This window comes from Amblyraja radiata, chromosome 6, assembly GCF_010909765.2.
Source record: "Amblyraja radiata isolate CabotCenter1 chromosome 6, sAmbRad1.1.pri, whole genome shotgun sequence".
Taxonomy (NCBI): Eukaryota; Metazoa; Chordata; class Chondrichthyes; order Rajiformes; family Rajidae; genus Amblyraja; species Amblyraja radiata.
Genome location: NC_045961.1, coordinates 86,682,499 through 86,704,540, shown reverse-complemented (window position 1 = coordinate 86,704,540; position 22,042 = coordinate 86,682,499). Strand labels below are relative to the sequence as shown.

At 43.0% G+C, this 22,042-nt stretch overlaps 2 protein-coding genes across 4 annotated transcripts in view; one reads left to right on the top strand and one right to left on the bottom strand.

Annotated features, from left to right (window-relative positions):
* pdzk1 (PDZ domain containing 1) overlaps positions 1–13,724 on the top strand; it is a 30,383-nt gene extending 16,659 nt beyond the window's left edge. For both annotated transcript variants that reach the window (XM_033023108.1, XM_033023109.1), the window contains exons 4-10: positions 3,980–4,116; positions 4,773–4,968; positions 7,229–7,425; positions 8,323–8,529; positions 9,302–9,748; positions 11,779–11,992; positions 12,086–13,724. In XM_033023108.1, coding sequence (XP_032878999.1) covers positions 3,980–4,116; positions 4,773–4,968; positions 7,229–7,425; positions 8,323–8,529; positions 9,302–9,748; positions 11,779–11,838 — 1,244 coding nt within the window. In that variant the 3' untranslated portion in view covers positions 11,839–11,992; positions 12,086–13,724. The remainder of the gene's footprint in view (positions 1–3,979; positions 4,117–4,772; positions 4,969–7,228; positions 7,426–8,322; positions 8,530–9,301; positions 9,749–11,778; positions 11,993–12,085) is intronic.
* Positions 13,725–14,252: 528 nt separating this feature from the next.
* Positions 14,253–22,042, bottom strand: part of LOC116974536 (Golgi pH regulator) — a 65,725-nt gene continuing 57,935 nt past the window's right edge. For both annotated transcript variants that reach the window (XM_033023111.1, XM_033023110.1), the window contains exons 12-14: positions 19,288–19,377; positions 17,158–17,223; positions 14,253–15,304 (exon numbers count right to left, since the gene is read on the bottom strand). In XM_033023111.1, the coding sequence (XP_032879002.1) occupies positions 15,098–15,304; positions 17,158–17,223; positions 19,288–19,377 (363 nt within the window). In that variant the 3' untranslated portion in view covers positions 14,253–15,097. The remainder of the gene's footprint in view (positions 15,305–17,157; positions 17,224–19,287; positions 19,378–22,042) is intronic.

Genomic DNA, 22,042 nt, shown 5'->3' with positions numbered 1-22,042 from the left:
GTGATAGTGCAGCAGAGATTCATCAGGATGCTACTATGTTACACTACTGCAACTCACTTCTCCTTGGCATCAGCTCCACCTACATCAACCGACTCCAACTGGTCCAGAACGCAGCCGCCCGACTCATCACCCATACCAAATCCTGGCATCACATCACTCCAGTCCTCAAACAACTTCACTGGCTTCCCATCTCCCACCGGATCACCTACAAAATCCTGATCCTCACCTACAAAGCCCTCCACCATCTGGCCCCCCCATATCTCATTGACCTCCTCTCCCCCTACCATCTCACGGTCCCTCAGATCCACATCAGCCGGTCTCCTCTCCATCCACAAGTCCAACCTCCGCAGTTTTGGGGACAGAGCCTTCTCCAGGGCAGCTCCCAGGCTCTGGAACTCCCTCCCCCAACTGATCCGCAATTCCGTGTCCCTCACCATCTTCCAGTCCCGCCTCAAGACCCATCTCTTCACCTCTGCCTATTCTTAGCCCCACGTCCCCGTCCCTTTTCATCTGTGCATTAATTGCCTCATACTGTGTTTTGTATTACTTTTTGTACTAGTCATGTCTCTACTATTTATTTCATTCCCCTTACATGTTTTTCCTCTACCTGCTCAATTTTTGTAAGGTGTCCTTGAGACTCTTTAAAGGCGCCCATAAATAAAATGTATTATTATTATTATTATTACCTTTGATGGAGCAGTTCTGTTATGGGGAGTTCAGTTACAGGTCCTCATCCAGCCAGTGGAGTGTGAATTGCCTGGTACCACAAGAGATATGAGCAGAATTAGTCTACTCCACCATTCAATCATGGTTGATCTATTTTTTTTTCTCATCCCCATTTTTTTTCTCATCCCCATTATCCTGCCTTCTCCACATAACCTTTGACACCCATACTAGTCTCTGCTTTAAAAATACCCAATGTCTGACTAGTGGGGTGCCTCAGGGATCTGTGTTGGGTCCTTTGTTGTTTGTCATGTACATCAATGATCTGGATGAAGGGGTGGTAAATTGGATTAGTAAGTATGCAGATGATACCAAGATAGGGGGTGTTGTGGACAATGAAGAGGATTTCCAAAGTCTACAGAGTGATTTAGGCCATTTGGAAAAATGGGCTGAAAGATGGCAGATGGAGTTTAATGCTGATAAATGTGAGGTGTTACACCTTGGCAGGACAAATCAAAATAGGACGTACATGATAAATGGTAGGGAATTGAAGAATACAGTTGAACAGAGGGATCTGGGAATAACCGTGCATAGTTCCTTGAAGGTGGAATCTCATATAGTTGGGTGGTAAAGAAAGCTTTTGGTATGCTAGCCTTTATAAATCAGAGCATTGAGTATAGAAGCTGGGATGTAATGTTAAAATTGTACAAGGCATTGGTGAGACCAAATCTGGAGTATGGTGTACAATTTTGGTCGCCTAATTATAGGAAGGATGTCAACAAAATAGAGAGAGTACAGAGGAGATTTACTAGAATGTTGCCTGGGTTTCAACAACTAAGTTACAGAGATAGGTTGAATAAGTTAGGTCTTTATTCTCTGGAGCGCAGAAGGTTAAGGGGGGACTTGATAGAGGTCTTTAAGATGATGAGAGGGATAGACAGAGTTGATGTGATCAAGCTTTTCCCTTTGAGAATAGGGAAGATTCAAACAAGAGGACATGACTTCAGAATTAAGGGACAGAAGTTTAGGGGTAACATGAGGGGGAACTTCTTTACTCAGAGAGTGGTAGCGGTGTGGAATGAGCTTCCAGTGGAAGTGGTGGCGGCAGGTTCGTTGGTATCATTTAAGAATAAATTGGATAGGCATATGGATGAGAAGGGAATGGAGGGTTATGGTATGAGTGCAGGCAGGTGGAACTAAGGGAAAAAAATTGTTCGGCGCGGACTTGTAGGGCCGAGATGGCCTGTTTCCGTGCTGTAATTGTTATATGGTTATATTTGAGTATAGGAGCAGGGAGGTTCTACTGCAGTTGTACAGGGTCTTGGTGAGATCACACCTGGAGTATTGCGTACAGTTTTGGTCTCCTAATGTGAGGAAGGACATTCTTGCCATAGAGGGAGTACAGAGAAGGTTCACCAGACTGATTCCTGGGATGTCAGGACTTTCATATGAAGAAAGACTGGATAGACTCGGCTTGTACTCGCTAGAATTTAGAGGATTGAGGGGGGATCTTATAGAAACTAACAAAATTCTTAAGGGATTGGACAGGCTAGATGCAGGAAGATTATTCCCGATGTTGGGGAAGTCCAGAACAAGGGGTCACATTTTAAGGATAAGGACTGAGATGAGAAAAACATTTTTTACACAGAGAGTGGTGAATCTCTGGAATTTTCTACCACAGAATGTAGTTGAGGCCAATTCATTGGCTATATTTAAGAGGGAGTTAGATGTGGCTCTTGTGGCTAAAGGGATCAGGGGGTATGGAGAGAAAGCGGGTACAGGATACTGAGTTGGATGATCAGCCATGATTATATTGAATGGTGGTGCAGGCTCGAAGGGTCGAATGGCCTACTCCTGCACCTATTTTCTATGTTTCTATGTTTCTATATTCACCACCCTGTTGCTAAAGATATTCCTTCTGTTCTCCAGTCTAAAGGTACGTTATTTTATTCTGTGGCTGTGCCATCTGGTTCTAGACTCTCCCAATATTGGAAACACCCTTTCCATGTCCACACTATCTAGGCTTTTCATTATCTGGTTGGTTTTAATGAGACACCCCCTCACCCTTCTAAACCTCAGCAAGTACAGGCCCAGAGCCTGCAACTGCCCTCATACGTTAAGATAATCCCCTGGAATTATTTTCCTAATCCTCTCAACCCTCTCCAACGCCAACAAATCCTTCCTCAGATATGGAACCCAATATTGTTCACAATATTCCAAATGTGGCCTCACCAGAGCATATAAAGCCTCAGCTTTACATCCTTGCTTTAATATTTTAGTTCCCTCAAAATGAAACTGGCATTGCATTTGACTTCCTTACCGAAGACTCAAACTGATAATAAACCTTTTGAGGATCCTGCATCATACTCCGAAGTCCCTCTGCACCTCTGATTTTTGAATCCTCTCCCCATTTAGAGAAGTCTACGCCTATATTCCGCCTACCAAAGTACACGACTGTATACTTTCCTACACTATATTCCATTTGCCACTTCTTTGCCCACTCTCCCAACCTGTCCAAGTCCTTCTGCAGTCTTTCTCCCTGCTTCTTCAACACTGCCTGTTCTTCCAGCTATTTTTGTATTATCTGTAAACCTGGCCACAAAGCCATCAATTCCTTCATCCAAATCATTAAACATATGATGTGAAAAGTAGCAGACCCACTTCCGACCCGTGCAGAACACCACTTTTCACCGGTAGCCAACCGCTCTTTGCCTTCTGCCGGTCAGTAAATCTTCAATGTTGTTATTTCTGCACAATCATCATTGGGCACTTTGTGACCAGTGTTACCGCAGGTTGGCTGAACCTGCCTGTCGAACAGCATGGTTACAGCAATGAACAAGAATGTGGAGGACCACTAAACCGACGCAAAGTGTATGCAGCCAACAAAGATCCTTTCATTGAAACCGGAGTCAGTGCTAGTGCTGGGGCCAGAACCAATGAACGAGAGGCTTAAACCACAGAAAAAGAGATATTAACCAGGTGTTGCTTACATCTGGTTATAATTGTACATGTTAATGAGATGCAAATTAGTGTGAAGCCAGCACTGCTTGATCAAAACACATTTGTAATTAACATGAATTCAAATGGTAATTTGGTGTCACTTTATGGATGAGGTTGTGAGTTGCACAGTTTAAAGTTGAAGATGATAGATGATGGAGACTGCAGATATTGGGATCTTTTACATAACGGGTTTATTTTAAAACTGTGCATTAGTATTGGGAGCCAATGATGAATCCACATTCGGACAGCAAACATTGCTCACAAGGGGCGACACTCTTCCTGCTTTGAGTTTAAACTGAATGCTTCCTTTCCGCAGGAGTTCCTGGTCTGTTCATGATGGAAATTTCCCCTCTTGGCGCTGCTTCCATCGCTGGAGTTCAACCCAATGACCGAATCATCGAGCTGAATGGAGAAAACATTGAGCACTTCACCCATCAGCAGATGGTGTCCAAGGTATGGGAGGCACAGTGGTACAATTGCTGCCTTACAGCGCCAGCGAGCCGGGTTCGATCCTGACTACGGGTGCTATCTGTACGGAGTTTACGCATTCTCCCCGTAACCGCATGGGTTCTCTCCACATGGCGCTCCGGTCTCCTCTCTATTCCAAAGATGCAGGTAGTGGAAGGTAAGATCTTCTTTTCACCCAGTTTTATTCCACCAGGGAGGTCTTACCTTCCACTACCTGCAACCTCCGGCAACCACCTTCAACTAGCATCGCAACCGGCTTCGACTAAAAAATGACCCATTTTTAAAACGGCAACCTATTTTTAGTTGAGGCCGGATTTGAATTTTTTGAAATAATCGCTGGAACATAGACGAAGCGGAAACCACTTTCGATCATTAGGGAGACTGACAAAAACCTCCTGGAACCTCACGGAAGCCTTGGGCGGGGCGCAAAGTCTCCAGAGGTTTCCGTTCAGGTTTCCTAAGTGGGACCGGGGCATAATTGTACCAGGAATTATATCACATTAGGTCTGAGCTCCTGGGATTATATCCCTCCAATGCTGATCTCCCCGGATTAAATCCTTCCGTGCATTGGCTCTGGCTAAAGCTGGACTTCCCGCATGCAGGAATCACAGTTTCTGATTTCCATTTCTAACCTGTTGCAGATGAAATCCTCAGGGAACAACATCGTGCTGCTGCTGATTGACGAGGCATCGGATAAATACTTCAAGAGCCGAGCAATTAAGGTTGTGGCATCGATGGCCAGTGTGAAAGAGATGCCTCACAAGCCACGGATAGCAGAGTTAACCAAGGAATCGCAAGGCTACGGGTTCTTTCTGAGGATGGAACAAGGGCATCAGGGTACAGCAACCAAGCGTTATTTGCAAGAACAAGTGTATTGTATGTTCCTCTTGCTGAAACTCTCATTGGGAAAACAGGACAAAGAATTAGCCTTTATGAACCCTGTATTAAAGAAGGGAGTCATCAAGTCAAATCGAGTTTATTGTCACATGATGCATGTTCCTATGTCTGCAGCATATACTGCAAAGACTAATTTGCATCCAGGCTCTTTCACCTGCATCTATCGCTGTCAGTTATGGCTCTCATAGTTTAGGCAACGTGTCCTGCTGAAATCTTCAAGTTGTAAACTTCTCAATTTACAAATACTTCCACCATTTGAAGCCTCCCTAACTTTGTCCCCTCCACAATATCCGGAGAGAGGTGCTGTCCTCGGATATGGCTTTTTGAACTGCTCCAAGTTTATTTTCTTCCTACTAATGGCCACATATTCAGTTGCCTGGGCCCCAAGCTTGATCATTTCACTCCCTTGAACCATTCCATCTCTCGCTCTCTCTCTCTAAAGCCCTTGAACCCTGACATCCACTGGTGTGGCCCAGTGCTCTTTCTTGGTGGGTAATGCTTCGGTAAAATGCTTTGATGTCTTTCACTAAATCACTGTTCAAGGTACTGATCTGGGTCTTGACAGAGATTTCTAGACTTATTAAATATAAATGGGTATCAGGAGCCAGCTTATAGGGGATTAATTCTATAAATTGTTACACTGTTGGAAGGAATGAGATTCCAGGTTGACATTTCTGAGCACCCAGGGAGAATGAACACAAATCCTTTAGCTGCAGTAATCTTCATGAGAGCAGAAAGTCTGTGAGATCATCTGGGAATGTTTCCCTGCACCTGGAGAAAGGCGTTCCCAGGACCCCAGTGAAATTCCCAACTATCCATTAACAAGATCCCATCCATTGAATATTCACTGCAGAGCCATCAGCTTATTAGAAACCTTCCATTTTTTCTCGCAGGATCTGAGCAGAATAAAGGCCAGCGTTTATCACCCATCCCTCTCCGCCCCGAGAAGGTGGAGGTGAGCCGCCTTTTTGAGCCACTGCACTCTTTCTGATGAAGGTGCATCCCGGGACCTGCAGGTTACTCCAGCATTTTGTGTGCTGCTGGTGCGGATTTGCGGAATATGACAGGGTGATGCGTTTCCAAGTAAGGATGGTGTGTGGCTTGGAGGAACCTGATGGTGTTCCCATGTGGCTGCTGCCCTTGTCCTCCTTTGTGGGAGGGGTGGCGGATTGGGAAGTGCAATCAGAGTAGCCTGGACAAGTAACTGGGCGGCACAGTGGAGCAGCAGTAGAGTTGCTGCCTTACGTCAGTGACCTGAGATCGATCCTGCTGTCTGTACGGAGTTTGCCTGTTCTCCCTGTGACCTTGTGCGTTTTCGCCAGGTGCTCCAGTTTCTTCCCACATTCCAAAGACGTGCAGGGTCGTACATCATGTGTAAGAAAGAACTGCAGATGCTGATTTAAATCGAAGGTAGACAAAAAATGCTGGAGTAACTCAGGGGGATAGGCAGCATTTCTGGAGAGAAGGAATGGGTGACGTTTCTAGTCGAGACTTCAGACTTCAGCGACCCGAAACACCACCCATTCCTTCTCTCCAGAGATGCTGCCTATCCCCCTGAGTTACTCCAGCATTTTTTGTCTAGGCTCGTACATTAACTGGCTTGTGTAAAAATTGCCCCGAATGTGTAGGATGCAATACTAGGATAACAAAACTAGCATGTGGGTTATTATTGGCTGGTGAGGACGTGGTGGGCCAATTTCCACACTGTATCTCTAAAACGAAAACTAAAAAACTGCAGTGAAACATAGAAACATAGAAAATAGGTGCAGGAGTAGGCCATTTGGCCTTTCGAGCCTGCACCGCCATTCAATATGATCATGGCTGATCATCCAACAGGAATCAGTCTGGTGAATCTTCTCTGTACTCCCTCTATGGCAAGAATGTCCTTCCTCAGATTAGGAAATTTGGAGGAAGTGTTCACTGCAGCCACTGTGCGTCGATAGTGGAGAGTGGGAATGCTTAGAGTGGTCGATGGCTGCCGATCAAGTGAGCTGCTTTATCCTGGATGGTGTCGAGCTTCTTGAGATTGTTGGAGCTGCACTCAACCATGGAAATGGATAATGATCTTCACACTCCTGACTTGTTCCTTGTGGATGGTGGGGAAGATGTGGGGGGGGGGGGATGTCAGGAAGTGAGTCACACACTGCAGAATCCCCAGCCTGTGTGGCTTAGTAAAGGACTGTTTCTGGTAATTTTTCAGGTCACTTCATCAGAGCGATTGATCCAAACAGCCCAGCTGAAAAGGCGGGTCTGGCTGATGGGGATTTACTGGTAGCTGTGAATGGGACAGCTGTGGAACATCTTGATCACGAGCCTGTGGTTGATCTGATAAAGAAATGTGGGAACAAGACCACATTCCTTGTTGTCAATGAGGCAACAAAGCAGCTTTACAAACAGGTAGGTAGGTGCTTAAATCAAACGAGTCAGATGAGGAAATCTACACACCAAGGACTGTGGCACCACCAGCAAACTCTGCTTTACCTGTAAGCCTTAGTGTATGATTTTAAGGGGAAAAAAAGGCAAGAACCTTTTAGGTATCATCTGTGACCCAGAGGACAGTACACTCAATACCAACTGAGAACCATTTCTGTGTCGGAGTCTCACATCAAGGTCTTGAGCACAAAATACTGATGTCCAGTGTGGCACCGACAGAGTGTTTAAGAAGGAACTGCAGATGCTGGAAAATCGAAGGTACACAAAAATGCTGGAGAAACTCAGCGGGTGCAGCAGCATCTATGGAGTCTGAAGAAGGGTTTTGGCCCGAAACGTTGCCTTTTTCTTTCGTCTGAAGAAGGGTTTTGGCCCGAAACGTTGCCGTTTTCCTTCGCTCCATAGATGCTGCTGCACCCGCTGAGTTTCTCCAGCATTTTTGTCTACCTGGCACCGACAGAGCACGGCACTGTCAGAGGAAAGATCACAGTGGGGGCTCTGTCTGCCATCTTGGATGGACTCATGATAACCCATGGCCATTACTTTGATGACGAGCAGGAGCGTTCTTCATGATGTCCTTTCCCAATTTTCCACCAATCATGGGTACATCTACTTGGGTTAGGAGATTTACCAGGAGGCAATTTTCCTCGTGCTTATAATTACATAGAATACTGTTAATGATTGCGTGTTCCCAGTCTTCATTGTTAATGGTCTGAAATAATAATGATGATGGCTTTGATGCCCATGACCTGGGTGGTTAATCCTGTGAGTTCTGTGCAATGAGGACAATTCCATTGCAGCTGAGTAAAAGGGAGGTTAATTTAATCAATTATGTTGAATCATTCTCTCAAAATCCACCCACAGGCTGGCATTTCTCCAATCTGCTACTGGAATGAAGTCCACGAGTCGCCCTGTGCAGAGAAAGTTGTGACACCCAGAGAGAGTCTGAGATCAGAGGACAGTCCTTCACCAAACTCTGGTGCCAAACTCTACCACCTCACCAAAGGCCCAGAAGGCTACGGCTTCACTCTCAATGCAGTCCGGGGAATGCAGGGGCAGTTCATTAGACAGGTACAAACTTTGAAGCACTTGCTATAATTTGGGAGAGTCGGGGCAGCAGGGAGAGGGGGTGAATTACAATTTACAATCAGACAGCACATTTAGTCTGTGGCACTTAATGGGGACCCGGTGTGGGACGACCACCGGGAGGGAGGGGGAACAATAGACAACCTGGCATGGGGGGGACCACCGTGACGAGAGGCAGAACAAAGGGAGACCTGGCGAAGAGGTACTTTGTAACTTTGTAAGCACTCTTTATGGGTGACTATTTGCATACCGTGGGAATGCAAGCAAGGAATTTCACCTTGTGCCAGGAAAGTATTCATTCATTCATTAATTTATTCATTCAATCACTTGAAGTAACTGTGCAATCACCCACTCTTTGCCTACTTATCCCTCAGAATCTGCACATATTATCTTTCAAAAGTGAGTCACAGAAATACGAGCAGAGAAAATTATAAAACTGCTGTAAATCTGAAACCCCTACAAATGCTCAGCAGGCTGGGCAGAATCTGTACAGAAATGGAAGCCAACATTTCAGGTCCGAGTCCTATTGTCATAATGTGGAAAGAGCGAAAGTGAATTCATTCTTCCTTTTTCCAATCTTGACACAGCATCTCAGGCATAAAATGTTAAATGTATCTTCACATGTGCTGCCTGACCTGTTGAGTATTTTTAAGTGTTTTCTGGCGTAAATATTGGAAGGCTCCTGGTGAATCTGCTCCTATCTCCCTTTCAGATTCCAACAACCGGCTGTGTAAAACAATTTCCTTTCCTCCTCCAGATTGTTAACGGAAGCCCAGCAAGTGAGGCTGGCCTGGAAGTGAGTGACATTCTGATTGAAGTGAATGGCGTCAATGTGGAGGTGGACACTCATGATGAATTAGTGAAGAAAATCAGCAGCAGCGGAGATAAGCTGAGCTTGCTGGTGGTCGGGAAGGAAGAGTATGAGGACTTCAAAGCCTCAAAGACCGCTTTGTCTCCACCGATAATACCTAAGGCAACACCTGAGGCAATACCTAAGGCAACACCTGAGGCAATACCTGAGGCAACACCTGAGGCAACACGCGAGGCCACACCTGAGCCAACATCTGGGACAACACGTGAGGCAACACCGGAGCCAACACCTAAGGCCATCAGCACTCCCAATGACACCCAGGAGGATAGTAGAGTTGAGAAGACATTGGAAGAGCCAGAGGCTGATGAGCTTGCCCAGCGCCCGGGAGACCAGGTAAATCATCAGCCTCAATTTATGTTTAAACAGGACTTTAATGTGGTTTACAGGAGCAGTCTGATGAAGGGGACATCAAGTTACATGTGGACATATTAGGATAGGTAACCAAGAGATTGGTCACAGACGGAGGTGTAGCAGCAGATTTTTATATCGTTCAAGAGATTACTCCCTCTAGCCACTAGACACTACATGGCTTTAGGAGAATGTCGTAATATGCATGTGAGCTCTCTGTGAGACCTTCAGAACTTCTTCACAGATTAATCTTCATAACACAGACTTTTGATTAATAGTTTCTTTATTGTTAAAGAAAAACAATAAGATATACATCCGACCTTCTTCTCTGACCCGTACACGTTAATCTTGTTCAAACTCCAGCATATCACATTAAACGTTAGAAAACTCATGTCTCGGTTAAACTTCACATGGTCGAAGGGTATTCCTTCCCTATGTAGCTCCGAGCTGAACTAAAACTAAGCTTCTGTGCAAGAAACCCAGCAGCAAAAACGCCCTTGACTACGTAATAAATCCCACCCACATAATTACGGGCAGTCTAAAATTTAAAGACAAATGCCATAATTAATGACACACAAAATAAGCCAAATGGCCACTACAGGAGGTTCAAGGTGGAGAGTGATTAGCGTTTAGGGAGGGAATGCCAGTGTTCAGGGCAGGAATGACTGAAGGCAGGAAATGAGAGATGTGCAGAAGCCCAGAGTTACAGAGCATTTACAACACAGCAAGATGCAGTAGCCCAGACCAGTGTCTTTTTCACAATCTTCTCTATTTCACCGTGTCCCTCTTCCATTCTCTCTTTTGGGGTCCACACCTATAACTTCCTGAGTGGCAACATAAGTGGATAGAGTGGTCAAGGCATACGGTATGCTTGCCTTCATTGTTCGGGACATTGTGTATAAGAGTCAGGAAGTAATGATGCAACTTTGTGGGACTATGATGAGGCCGCATTTGGAGCATTGAGTCCAGCTCTAGTCACTCCCATACAGGAAGGATATGGAGGCTTTGTAAAGGGTGCAGAGGTGGGGTGCTTTGGGGGGTATTAGCTACAAGGAGAGGTTGGACAGGCTTGTATTGTTTTCTCTGGATTGCCAGAGGTTGAGGGGCGACCTGATAGAAGTATATTCAATTATGAGAGGCATAGATAGGGAAGACAGTCAGAACCTTTTCCCCAGGATTGAAGTATCAAAGACTAGGGGTCATAACTTTAAAGAGCGAAGGACAAAGTATAAAGATAACGTTTCTTAGTCAGAGGATGGTGGGTAGCTGGAACAAGCTGCCAGTCAAGATGGTGGAGGCAAATATGACAATGGTAATTAAGAGGTTTTTGGATAGGCGCATGCAAGGAAGAGAGGGATATGGATTATATGAAGGCAGATAAGACGTGATCTTGGTATAACTTAAGGGGTTGGACAGGCTAGATGCAGGAAGATTGCTCCCGATGTTGGGGAAGTCCAGGACAAGGGGTCACAGCTTAAGGATAAGGGGGAAATCCTTTAAAACCGAGATGAGAAGAACTTTTTTCACACAGAGAGTGGTGAATCTCTGGAACTCCCTGCCACAGAGGGTAGTCGAGGCCAGTTCATTGGCTATATTTAAGAGGGAGTTAGATGTGGCCCTTGTGGCTAAGGGGATCAGAGGGTATGGAGAGAAGGCAGGTACGGGATACTGAGTTGGATGATCAGCCATGATCATATTGAATGGCGGTGCAGGCTCGAAGGGCCGAATGGCCTACTCCTGCACCTAATTTCTATGTTTCTATGTTTCTAATGTTCAGCACGGACATTGTGGGCTGAAGGGCCTCTTTCTCTGCTGTCCTGTTCCATGTTCTGTAAGATTGGAAGAAGCTGCAGAGGGAAGGAAGGAGTGAGGTCATTGAGGGGTGTAATCAGCTAACAAAGATTGTACAAGTGGATGTTGCTGGATTGGAAATCAGTGTTCTACAGGATGAGGCATGACAGGAACTTGGTGCAAGTATGGATGTTACATTTTCTTTTTCTTTTTTTTTTAAACAGGACAAGTGCTCCTCCTCCTCATCGGATGAAGCTACTGCAGATAATGATACACTAATGTAAAAAGATCATGAAGAGAATATACACAGACAAGGCACATGATCAGCTTTTCAATAACTGTGACTTGGTCCTGTATTGCTAATCATGGTTCATTTCTCTTCATACAAATTTCCTACATCTTCCAAGTAATAATGCTCAATGAAAGAATCGATAAAATCTATAAAATTTGTCCTGTTTGTATGTTGAGCCACGTCAAAGAAGATTTTCTGTTACGACAGACAATAAAGTTTTCTGAATCTGAATCTGAATCTGAAGTATGAAATCTCGCATCATAAGGAAGCCATTGTGGCTGTGCTGACGATTCCAAAGAGTGATCTGATTAGTCCTGTTCTCTCAACCCTCCAGGCACCCACCACCTTCTAACTTTGTCATTCTCATTTTAAAGTGATGAACTCTAGTATCTGAGCTTTCTTGACAGTTTGCTTCCACCAAGCTGGGTGGTAAGTTATCAAACCCAGCCAGATTCCTGACGAGTTATGATCAAACTCCACATTATCCTTGATGAACTATCAGCAATTAAAACAACTCTGTGCATAATGTTGCACAACCTCCCAAAGAGCAGCACAGGAATAATCATCTGGCACTAGTTTCATCCAAGATCACGAGAAATTGCAGAGAATTGCAGACGCAGTCCAGACCATCACACAAACCAACCTCCCTTCCATAGACTCCATCTATACATCACGCTGCCACCAGCATAATCAAGGACGAGACCCACCCCGGTGGGGCTGTATAATCATATGTAGTATTTATGATAGTATTTTATCTGTAAATAGAAATGCTAAGTTTTCAATGAACAAAACCTATATCTGTGATTCATCTTGAAAAATAAAAAGGTGCAATTTAATTAAAAATACAGAATATTATTCACTTCATGTACTCTCGTCTGGTGTTAAAAAAAAAGCACCATTTAGATTCATGTGTGGATTTTGAAAAACATTCCAGGGGACAAATGCAGAAGTTAAAATAACTGAAAATACTTGATTTGGAACAGGAATTATTGGAATTGCATGCCTGGTTAGTTAGTACCTTCATAAAAGATGTTAATGTTTCCAGAAATGAAATTTACAAAACTGAAAGAAACTGGAGGATCTAAAAGAACAAAGGGGAGAATAAAGCAATGGGGAGAGGTAATGGATGAAAGATTAGGTTGTAAACAGCGTAATGCAAGGGTTATGGTTGAGGCTAGGCTTTTAGATAAAGAAATAGGTTGAGAAACAGGGTTTCATTTAGGAATCGGGTTGTGGTTACACTTTAAGTCTGGATGAATTTTTTTTCATCTTTAAGGCTTACAACAACTTTATGTGAACACTAACTCGCTTCTGGTAGATGCACGTATGTATGTGTGAATTAAGAAGCAATCTAAAAAGTAATTCTCATGAAAGGTGGGTGTCTCCAGCAAGGGCAGCATTTATCGACCATCCCCAATTACTTGGAAGGTGGTAGGGAACTGCTAACTTGAACTACTGCAGTCTGTCAGTAGAGCGCCATTCTGAAACGGTCGGTGACTTACTTCTGATTACTTTGAAAACTGGAATGTGATAGTATTCCACCTAGCTGTTGTTCTTGTCCATTCAAAGTTTGGTTTAGGTAGTTGTTCTCAGAGCAACTTAAACAATGTTTTGTCAATTCTACACATGCAGATACATCGTTGAAGGGAATGAATGTTTAGGGCAGTGGATGCCAATCAGGTGGATTGCTTTGCCCTACACTCATCCAGACATGTGGACAGCATTCTATCACACTCCTAACTTGTGGCTTGTAGATGGGGGGAAAAGGTGATGGCCAGGAGGCAAGTCCTTCACCACAGCATTCCCAGCCCCTGAAGCCATGGCATTTTAAATAGGGTGGAAAGGTTTGCTAATTGGGAATACACTGTGTAAAAAAAATAATATTTGAATCTCATCTTTTTTAATTTGGGTTTTGGATCTCATCCAACAGTAATGGATATGTAAAGGAACTGCAGATACTGGTTTACACCAAAGAGTATCTATTAATTGAAGTATATTTTGAAGTAGAGGATATGTGCTCACTTTAAAAGTTAACACAGAATGCAAGACATGTAGATGAATGGGTGTTGAGAACAGAGAAGCAAAACAGAGAGATCTAAAACAAAATCTGAGACGGGCAGAAATTATTCAAGCCCACTGTCCAAGCATTAGTTACAGGAATCTACTGTTTGGTACACAAAGCCAAATAACAGGACATCATTCAGACCATTAAAGCATTCTCACCATACTATGCCACAGCTTCAGTGACTATTCACAGGATCTACATGGCTTCTGCACAAAATGTGCTTCACTTCTTGGACCGTTTCAGTTTTATGTGAAAATACACAAGCATCCTCACAACAGAAACATGTGTCAGAAGAATACAGGATTTATACAGGAAGAGGAACGGGGCTGTCAAACTCAGACTACAAACACCAAGGCATTCAATGTGGACACAGATGGCATACAATGGCAGGACCTGTAGATATTTCTATTTTAGTGCATTAGTGGCTTCTGTTAACATCATCTGATGATTAGAAGCAAGAATTTTAATTTATTGAAAAAAATCGAGGTATACACTTGATGCAACACTTCATGAATCTAGTTCGACAGAGAGCTGTAGAGCACTAAAACCTACCGAGTGTGGCAATGTTGAGGCACATCAGGTAAACATCAGCAGCGCTCCATGCTTCAAGTGCCAGGAATTGGGACTCATCAACATTTGCCTTTACATTTCTTTCAATGGAAAGATACTTCACAGGTTTTACAAGGTGGGAAATCATTTCATTTCCAATGCAAAGTCACGAGTGTCTTGGTGGTCCCTGCCAATGACAGTCAAGGGAGAATTTCTGAAGAGGCAGAATCCAGCCTGGATCCTTATTCACCGAGAGTACACTAAAATGACCTTCCCCTGTGCATTTTTCCATTAACATCAACAGAAAATTCATCCCTTAGAACATTTCTTACCTTTGTACTTAAAAAAAATCAACACCACCAGTCAAAAATGATTTGCGATTTAAGTTCAAAAATATATGTAAACTTTAGCAGTGATTTTGCTTCCTTACATAAACTTTCAAGTTAAATGTTTCAAATTCATTGCATCAGAGAACCCATCCTCCAAGGTTCTGCAATCCTCAATGTGCTTCACCGAATATTGCTTTCCCTCAAGTCTTCTCAATATTCGCAAGACTTCGAAAAGTCAATTTGGATGCACAATGAAGGTTCATACAGTAGGTGTGAGCACAGATTCAGTGTCTGAAGTCATGGCGCATCTAAAAGCTCATCTGTTTCTCTGGGGCTTGCTTGTGAGCAAGGTAGAGAAAGATAATGCTGGACAACGCACTGACGAGGAAGATAACATCAAACCAGCGATGGTAGAAGTTGAACTGCAGTTCCCCAAGGACCTCAGTGACAATAGTGCGATATTCCAGGGGCATGCTCATCCTCATGAGCAACACTGATGACACAAAATACATGCCCTGCAAGAGAATTAAATGGTAAATAAAAACATGAACTTTGGAATGCCCTACATCAGAATAAATGTGAATACCCAACCTACACTACCCTACTGTGTACGGTATACTGTAAATAGTATTCTTGAGTGGAGCCCAACCAACGTTTTATACTCAGCTCTGGTCACCACACTACAGGAAGGATGTGCTAGCAATAGAGAGAATGAAGAAGGGATTCACCAAGATGTTACCTGTAGTATAAGGACATTGGCCAGGGTGAAGTTTATTCTCACTGCAACATAGGAGGCTGAGGTTTGACTTTATAGAGGCTTAACAAAATTATGAGGGGCATAGTAGAGCAGATAGAACTAAATAAATCATTTAATTTCCAATGCAAAGTCAGAACTAAAGAGCAGATTTAAAGTGAGAACGATGAAGTTTAAAGGACACGTGCGGGGTATGTTTTTCACACAGAGGGTGTTTATATGGAACGAGCTGCCAGAGGAGGTGCTGAGAGCAGATAATATTACAATCATTATAAGGCAACTGGGCAGGTACTTGTGTAGGTGTCGAAGGATATGAGCCCAATGCAGCAAATGGGATTGGCATAGACAAGGTGGGCTGTAAGGTCCTATTTGTGCTGTACTATTTTATTATTCAATGAAGGCTTTTTTTGCTATTATTGCCCAATGTGAATTCAGTCAAGCCCAAGGTTTGAAGCCATGGAGTATTTAGATTCAACATAATTCTGTCCTTTATGTCCTGAATTCTCCATTTTAAGATCCCCCGCTAAATGTTCTACTTGTCACTGCAATTCCAGTCCCACCTTAGGTTATGCCCTTCATGGGAGGGAGGAAGGCGGGGGAATTGTAAATAGTCTACAACAAATTTCCCATTTCTCAAAAATGTGCTCAATCACCAACAGCTTGAAGGTAATAGATGCGTGTAATTTACCTGTCTAAATATTAAATAGAACAATGCCCACTTTGACAACATTCAAAGATCACGTTCCCCTCCCTCAAAAAACATTATTTACAAAGGAAAACTGTTTTTATTTTACTTTTAAATAGCAATAAAAATGCAGCTACTACAATTTTTAGAAGTTTTCAGGGAAATGGTTCATTTTTACAGCTTTTAATATCTTGACCAAAAAGCGATACTCCAATGCTGCAGTGTTTTCTCAGCCCATGCATGTCGGACTTGGTCAAGATTTGAATCTATAATCTTCAGACTCAAGAGGAAAGAGTGCTAGCACTGAACCAAGCTGGCACCTTATATCAAGCTGTCGTCCGTCACCTGTTCCAGTCATCTGGGACAATAGACAATAGGTGCAGGAGTAGGCCATTTGATTCAATGTGATCATGGCTGATCATCCCCAATCAGTACCCCATTCTTGCCTTATCCCCATATCCCCTGACTCCGCTATTTTTAAGAGCCCTATCTAGCTCTCTCTTGAAAGCATCCAAAGAACCTGCCTCCACCTGAGGCCAACGTCGAAAGATTTGTAGATTTTCTAATTTGTCCAATTTTTCCCTGAACCTGAATCACTTCCACGTTTGGAAGTAGGTTGCAATAAGGACAGGTGTGTGTATGGGAAAGGTTTAGAGGGAAATGGACCAAATTCAGGCAAATGCGACCAGCTGAGATGGAGCATCTTGGTCGGCATGGACGAGTTGGGCTGAAGGCCCGTTTCCAAACTGTATAACTACAATATGACTCTGAGTCTAATTGCCCAAACTCATTGTATGTACTGTTCCGAAAGGCAACTGGCAGAAGAGACATCTGTGCCTTGGGTGCCATCTGCTACACAGTGTCCAAAAGGCCAGTCTCCAATATGGTGCTGTAACATTCCCCTTTTTGGCAGCACCTCAGTTACTTACCATAATCTGTGCGAGGAAAAGTACTATGACATTTGAAGACTTATTGCTGGAAATTGCATAAAAGAACTAGAAGAGAAAGAAAATAACATAAAATTAAAACAGATCAAAATGTTTTAGTAAAATAGTTTACTAGAATGGCCCCTGGAATGAGTTTGCTGTGAAAGGAGTGGAGAGGTTGAGATGGTTAAGGGGAAGTTCACTGGAGATGGTAGTTATTCAAATTCCTACCTTCAAACGAGGGTAACCAGTGTGCCTTGGGCGAGCAACCTGCATAATCACAGACCATTCACACCCCGGTCATTCCCTCTTCTCCCCTCCAGTCGAACCAAAGCTTGAAAGCATATACCACCAGATTCAAGTACAGCTTCTTTTCTGTAGTTATCAGGTTCTTGAAAGGACCTTTCATAATCTTTAATCCTGATCCTCTAACCTACCTTGTTACAGCCCTTGCACTTTTTTTATCTGCACTTTCTCTGTAGCTGTAACACTATATTCTACACTCTATTTCCTTTCTCTTTGCATTGTCTATTGTACTCATGAATGGTTTTGGTTGTAATCACGTATGAATGTTTTTACCTGGATAGCATGCAAAATAAAGGTTTTCTAATGTTTATTGGTGCACCGGTTAATAATAAACCAATACCCATATCAATGCCAGTGATAGGCAATAAATGCCAGCCGTGCGAGTTATGGCCATATCTTGAGAATGAAATAAAATATCCAAGCTGAGTTATATTAACCATGGGTTAACATGCTGCTACTAAGAAACTCAACATCTGCGAACAAGGGAATTTATTAGAAACTGAGAAAAGTGATTTAGTTTGGTGGACAAACAACACCTTCTGATTGACCATTATTGAAGGAAGGAGCATACTCTGGGGGGTATGGCAGCCGCATAAAGTTTTCAATAGTTGGTGCAAAAGACTTTGATGTGACACTTGGTTCATAACGAAAATCAGTGCCAATATTTTAGCCAACCCAGAGCACTATAATATCCTAAGTCGAGGTGGACTGCACTGTTCAAATGGTGTGAAAGACAGATCACCACAACAAAGCGCAAGCAAAAAAAACAACACTGAAGGCACAATCACGATTTTATGCTGAACCTCAGAATTTCAAAGGTATTTTATCCCGCTTTTCTACGTTTGAAGAAAAATAAGCCAACAGTTACCAAGCGTATATGCGGTTCATAGGTTGGTTTGCCATAAGATTCAATATCTAAGGATATGACAGTAATTTATTTGGCTGTATGCTGCCTTCAAACTGTGTGTGTCATGCCTGTGAAAGTGTTTAAACATAGCCTTTTGTGGTTTGAGTGGTTGTAATACTCTGAACAGATTTTTAATAGGCCAATGAATACGTGCAACCAATCTTCACTGTTTATACGCAAACAATTTTTGGAGTTGTGGCTAAATACTGGCAAGCTAGATACCATCATTGATTATCCTTCCAACAAACTAACAACACTGAACTCAAGAAATGAGGCAGCCGACATTTAACTCTGCAAACAGCACCTATTAAATAAGTCTCGTGCAGCTTGTGTGAAAATGAGAATGTCTATAGATATACGTGTGAGATAGTCTGACAGTGTGTGCTGATATATGGGAGCACTTCTCCTGCACACCCTTAAATTGTCCATTTCTCTCCCGTTCTGGATCACATAGGTTTGCAGATGATGGAGGCTGGATCCAGCTGCAGTGTAGATGAGTTGCGGGTAAAGGGGGGGGGGGGGGGGGGGGGGGGGGGGGGGGGTGATAAAGAAGGGATTAGCCGTTAACAGCTAGGGGGTTTGGTTTACTGCCGTTTGGGTGGGAAAACAATCTTGACAGAGATGCAGATTGGCATTGAGAGGGAAGAGAGGTTTATTCCAAAAGCAAATACGTGGTTTCTGCTACGACAAGCTGTGTGCCTCTTTTGTTAGTTATGTCAATAGTAAGGTGGGAGGATTGCAATTTAAGGGTGATAACAAAGATACCATCTGTTATATTTGGCAACAGCGGGGACAGTTACACATGAAAGGATTTGCATAAACTGCGCAAAAAGCAAGACATTCATTTATATTTATTTCAAATTCACAGCTTTCTTTAATACTATGGTAAACAGCCAAAGCTCCTCAACTCACATACACACCTTGGTGAGAGTAATCAGTAAGCCCCGGATCGAGGTGACGATGATTATCCCCACAAGAATGAAGGAGATATGTTGAGACCAAAACTTCACCTGCATTCAAGGGAAAGCATGTCGTAAATACTCAAATCAGCACATTTTCCCATTCCACGCAGAAAATAGAAGCTGTTGGAAAACATTTATTAACTCAAATCTAAATAATCTTGCATCAGTAAAAATAGGGCGATGTCTCTCTCAAGGACTTTTCATATAAAGCGGCAAATATATAAGCCTTGATTCTTAACCTATGATGGAGAACACAATTAAGAACACAAAAGGTTTGAATTTCTATAGTGCTTTTTACAAAGAATATTTGTATCAATCAAAACACTTTTGAAGTGTGGTAATTATTGTTATGAGTCGGAACACCTGGGCCCATGCTGTAATTCTGAATCTGCAACCATCCTGCCGAATACACAATGGAGTTTGACTCATCCTCTATGCCACGGTGCTCTCATCAATGAATATGGAAGGTCACATAACTGGCATACGCAAATGTTTCCAGCAATTAAGGCAACACTTACAAAAGAAAATTAAATATCCTCTCATTTTTACATTTCAAAATAGATTCAGAAATTTGAACTTTCATCCAATTGTTCAGAGCAGCAATGCCCGAGTTTAATATCGCATTTGAAGCGTGGCACTTTCAACAGTGCAGCACACCCTTGGCGCTGCTCTGTTCCATGTGTATTTTTTAATTCATAGCATGTGAACTGCTGGATAGTAATTTACTGTTGGTAGCTGCACAATTTCAGAAAGCAGTTCAGAGTGAATCACATTGCATACCTCGAGTGTTACATGGAGGCCCAAGTGAATAAGGTGGATAACTTCCTTCTCTGAAGGTCTTTAGTTTACTCCATAGGGTTTTGACAACAATCTAGTAGGCTAATGGTTACCATTATTGATTCTAGCCTGATTTCCTCTTAATTTATGAACTACCTTTAAATTCCAGTTGCAATGATGAAATTTGAACTTGTGCATCTGGATCTTTAGTCCAGGATTCTGGAATGCTAATCCAGCAACACAACCATTGTACTATATCAATCCAACCCACCACCAACACGTCTGATCCTGAACCATTCCCCAAACCCTTGACGGTCAGCGCTTCCTCTCTACTGCTCCTCTGATTATGCACTCGCTCCCTTGGTGCTGATCTAAATGTACCGATCTACATGAATAGTACACATCCTTCTAACCTAAAGGTATGAATGTATTGAGACTCACAGCTGCACTAGAAAAAAGACAACAATAGCAACAAAAGACAACAAAAGACAAAATGCCTACTATTTTCTGTGTGCTTAAGCAAAGCAAGAATTTCATTGTCCTATACAGGGACACATGACAATAAACTCACTTGAACTTGAACTTGAACAATAGTTGCTTTAAATATTCTAAGGCAATTAAAATATGAGATAATCAAAAACTTGCAGTAGTTCCTTAAAAAACTGCAGCTAATAAAAGAGGCCAACATTTCTGACTTTATGAAATATAAAATGATGTAGAAATAAACTGCAACCCCAACCTCTCCGCCCAGCTCCACCCAACCACTTGTCATTGGTTAGTTTGGATTAAGAATCTGGCTGTTTAGATGAATGCGAGTATTTATTACCATCGCAGTAAATGGCCTTAAATGAGGGTCCCACATAGGAGATTAGTGGGCAAAATTAGAGCACATGGTATTGGGGGTAGGGTACTGACATGGATAGAAAATTGGTTGGCAGATATGAAACAAAGAGTAGGGATTAACGGGTCCCTTTCAGAATGGCAGGCAGTGACTAGTGACTAGTGGGGTACTAGGGGTACTGGTGGGGTACCCAAAAATGCAGGAAAAATGCTGGAGGAAATAGGCAACATTTCGGGCCGAAACGCTGCCTTTCCTTCGCTCCATAGATGCTGCCGCACCCGCTGAGTTTCTCCAGCATTTTTGTCTACCTTCGATTTTCCAGCATCTGCAATTCCTTCTTGAACACTAGTGGGGTACCGCAAGGCTCGGTGCTGGGACTGCAGCTATTTACAATATACATTAATGATTTAGATGCAGGGATTAAAAGTAACATTAGCAAATTTGCAGATGGCACAGAGCTGGGTGGCAGTGTGAACTGTGAGGAGGATGCTATGAGGATGCAGGGTGACTTGGACAGGTTGAGTGAGTGCGCAGATGCACGGCAGATGCAGTTTAATGTGGATAAATGTGAGGTTATCCACTTTGGTGGCAAAAACAGGAAGGCAGATTATCATCTGAATGGTGTCAAGTTGGGAAAAGGGGAAGTATAATGAGATCTGGGGGTCCTTGTTCATCAATCACTGAAGGTAAGCATGCAGGTACGGCAGGTAGTGAAGAAAGCTAATGGCATGTTGACCTTCACAACAAGAGGAGTTGAGGATAGGAGCAAAGAGGTCCTTCTGCAGTTGTACAGGGCCCTAGTGAGACCACACCTGGAGTATTGTGTGCAGTTTTGGTCTCCAAATTTGAAGAAGGACATTCTTGCTATTGAAGAAGAACATTTTTGCTATTGATGGAGTGCAGCTTAGGTTCACGAGGTTAATTCCCGGGATGGCGGGACTGTTATATATTGATAGAATAGAGCGACTGGGCTTGTATTCACTGGAATTAGGATGAGGGGATATCTTATTGAAACATATAAGATTATTAAGGGATTGGATACGCTAGAGGCAGGAAACATGTTGGGGGAGTCCAGAACCAGGGGCCATAGTTTAA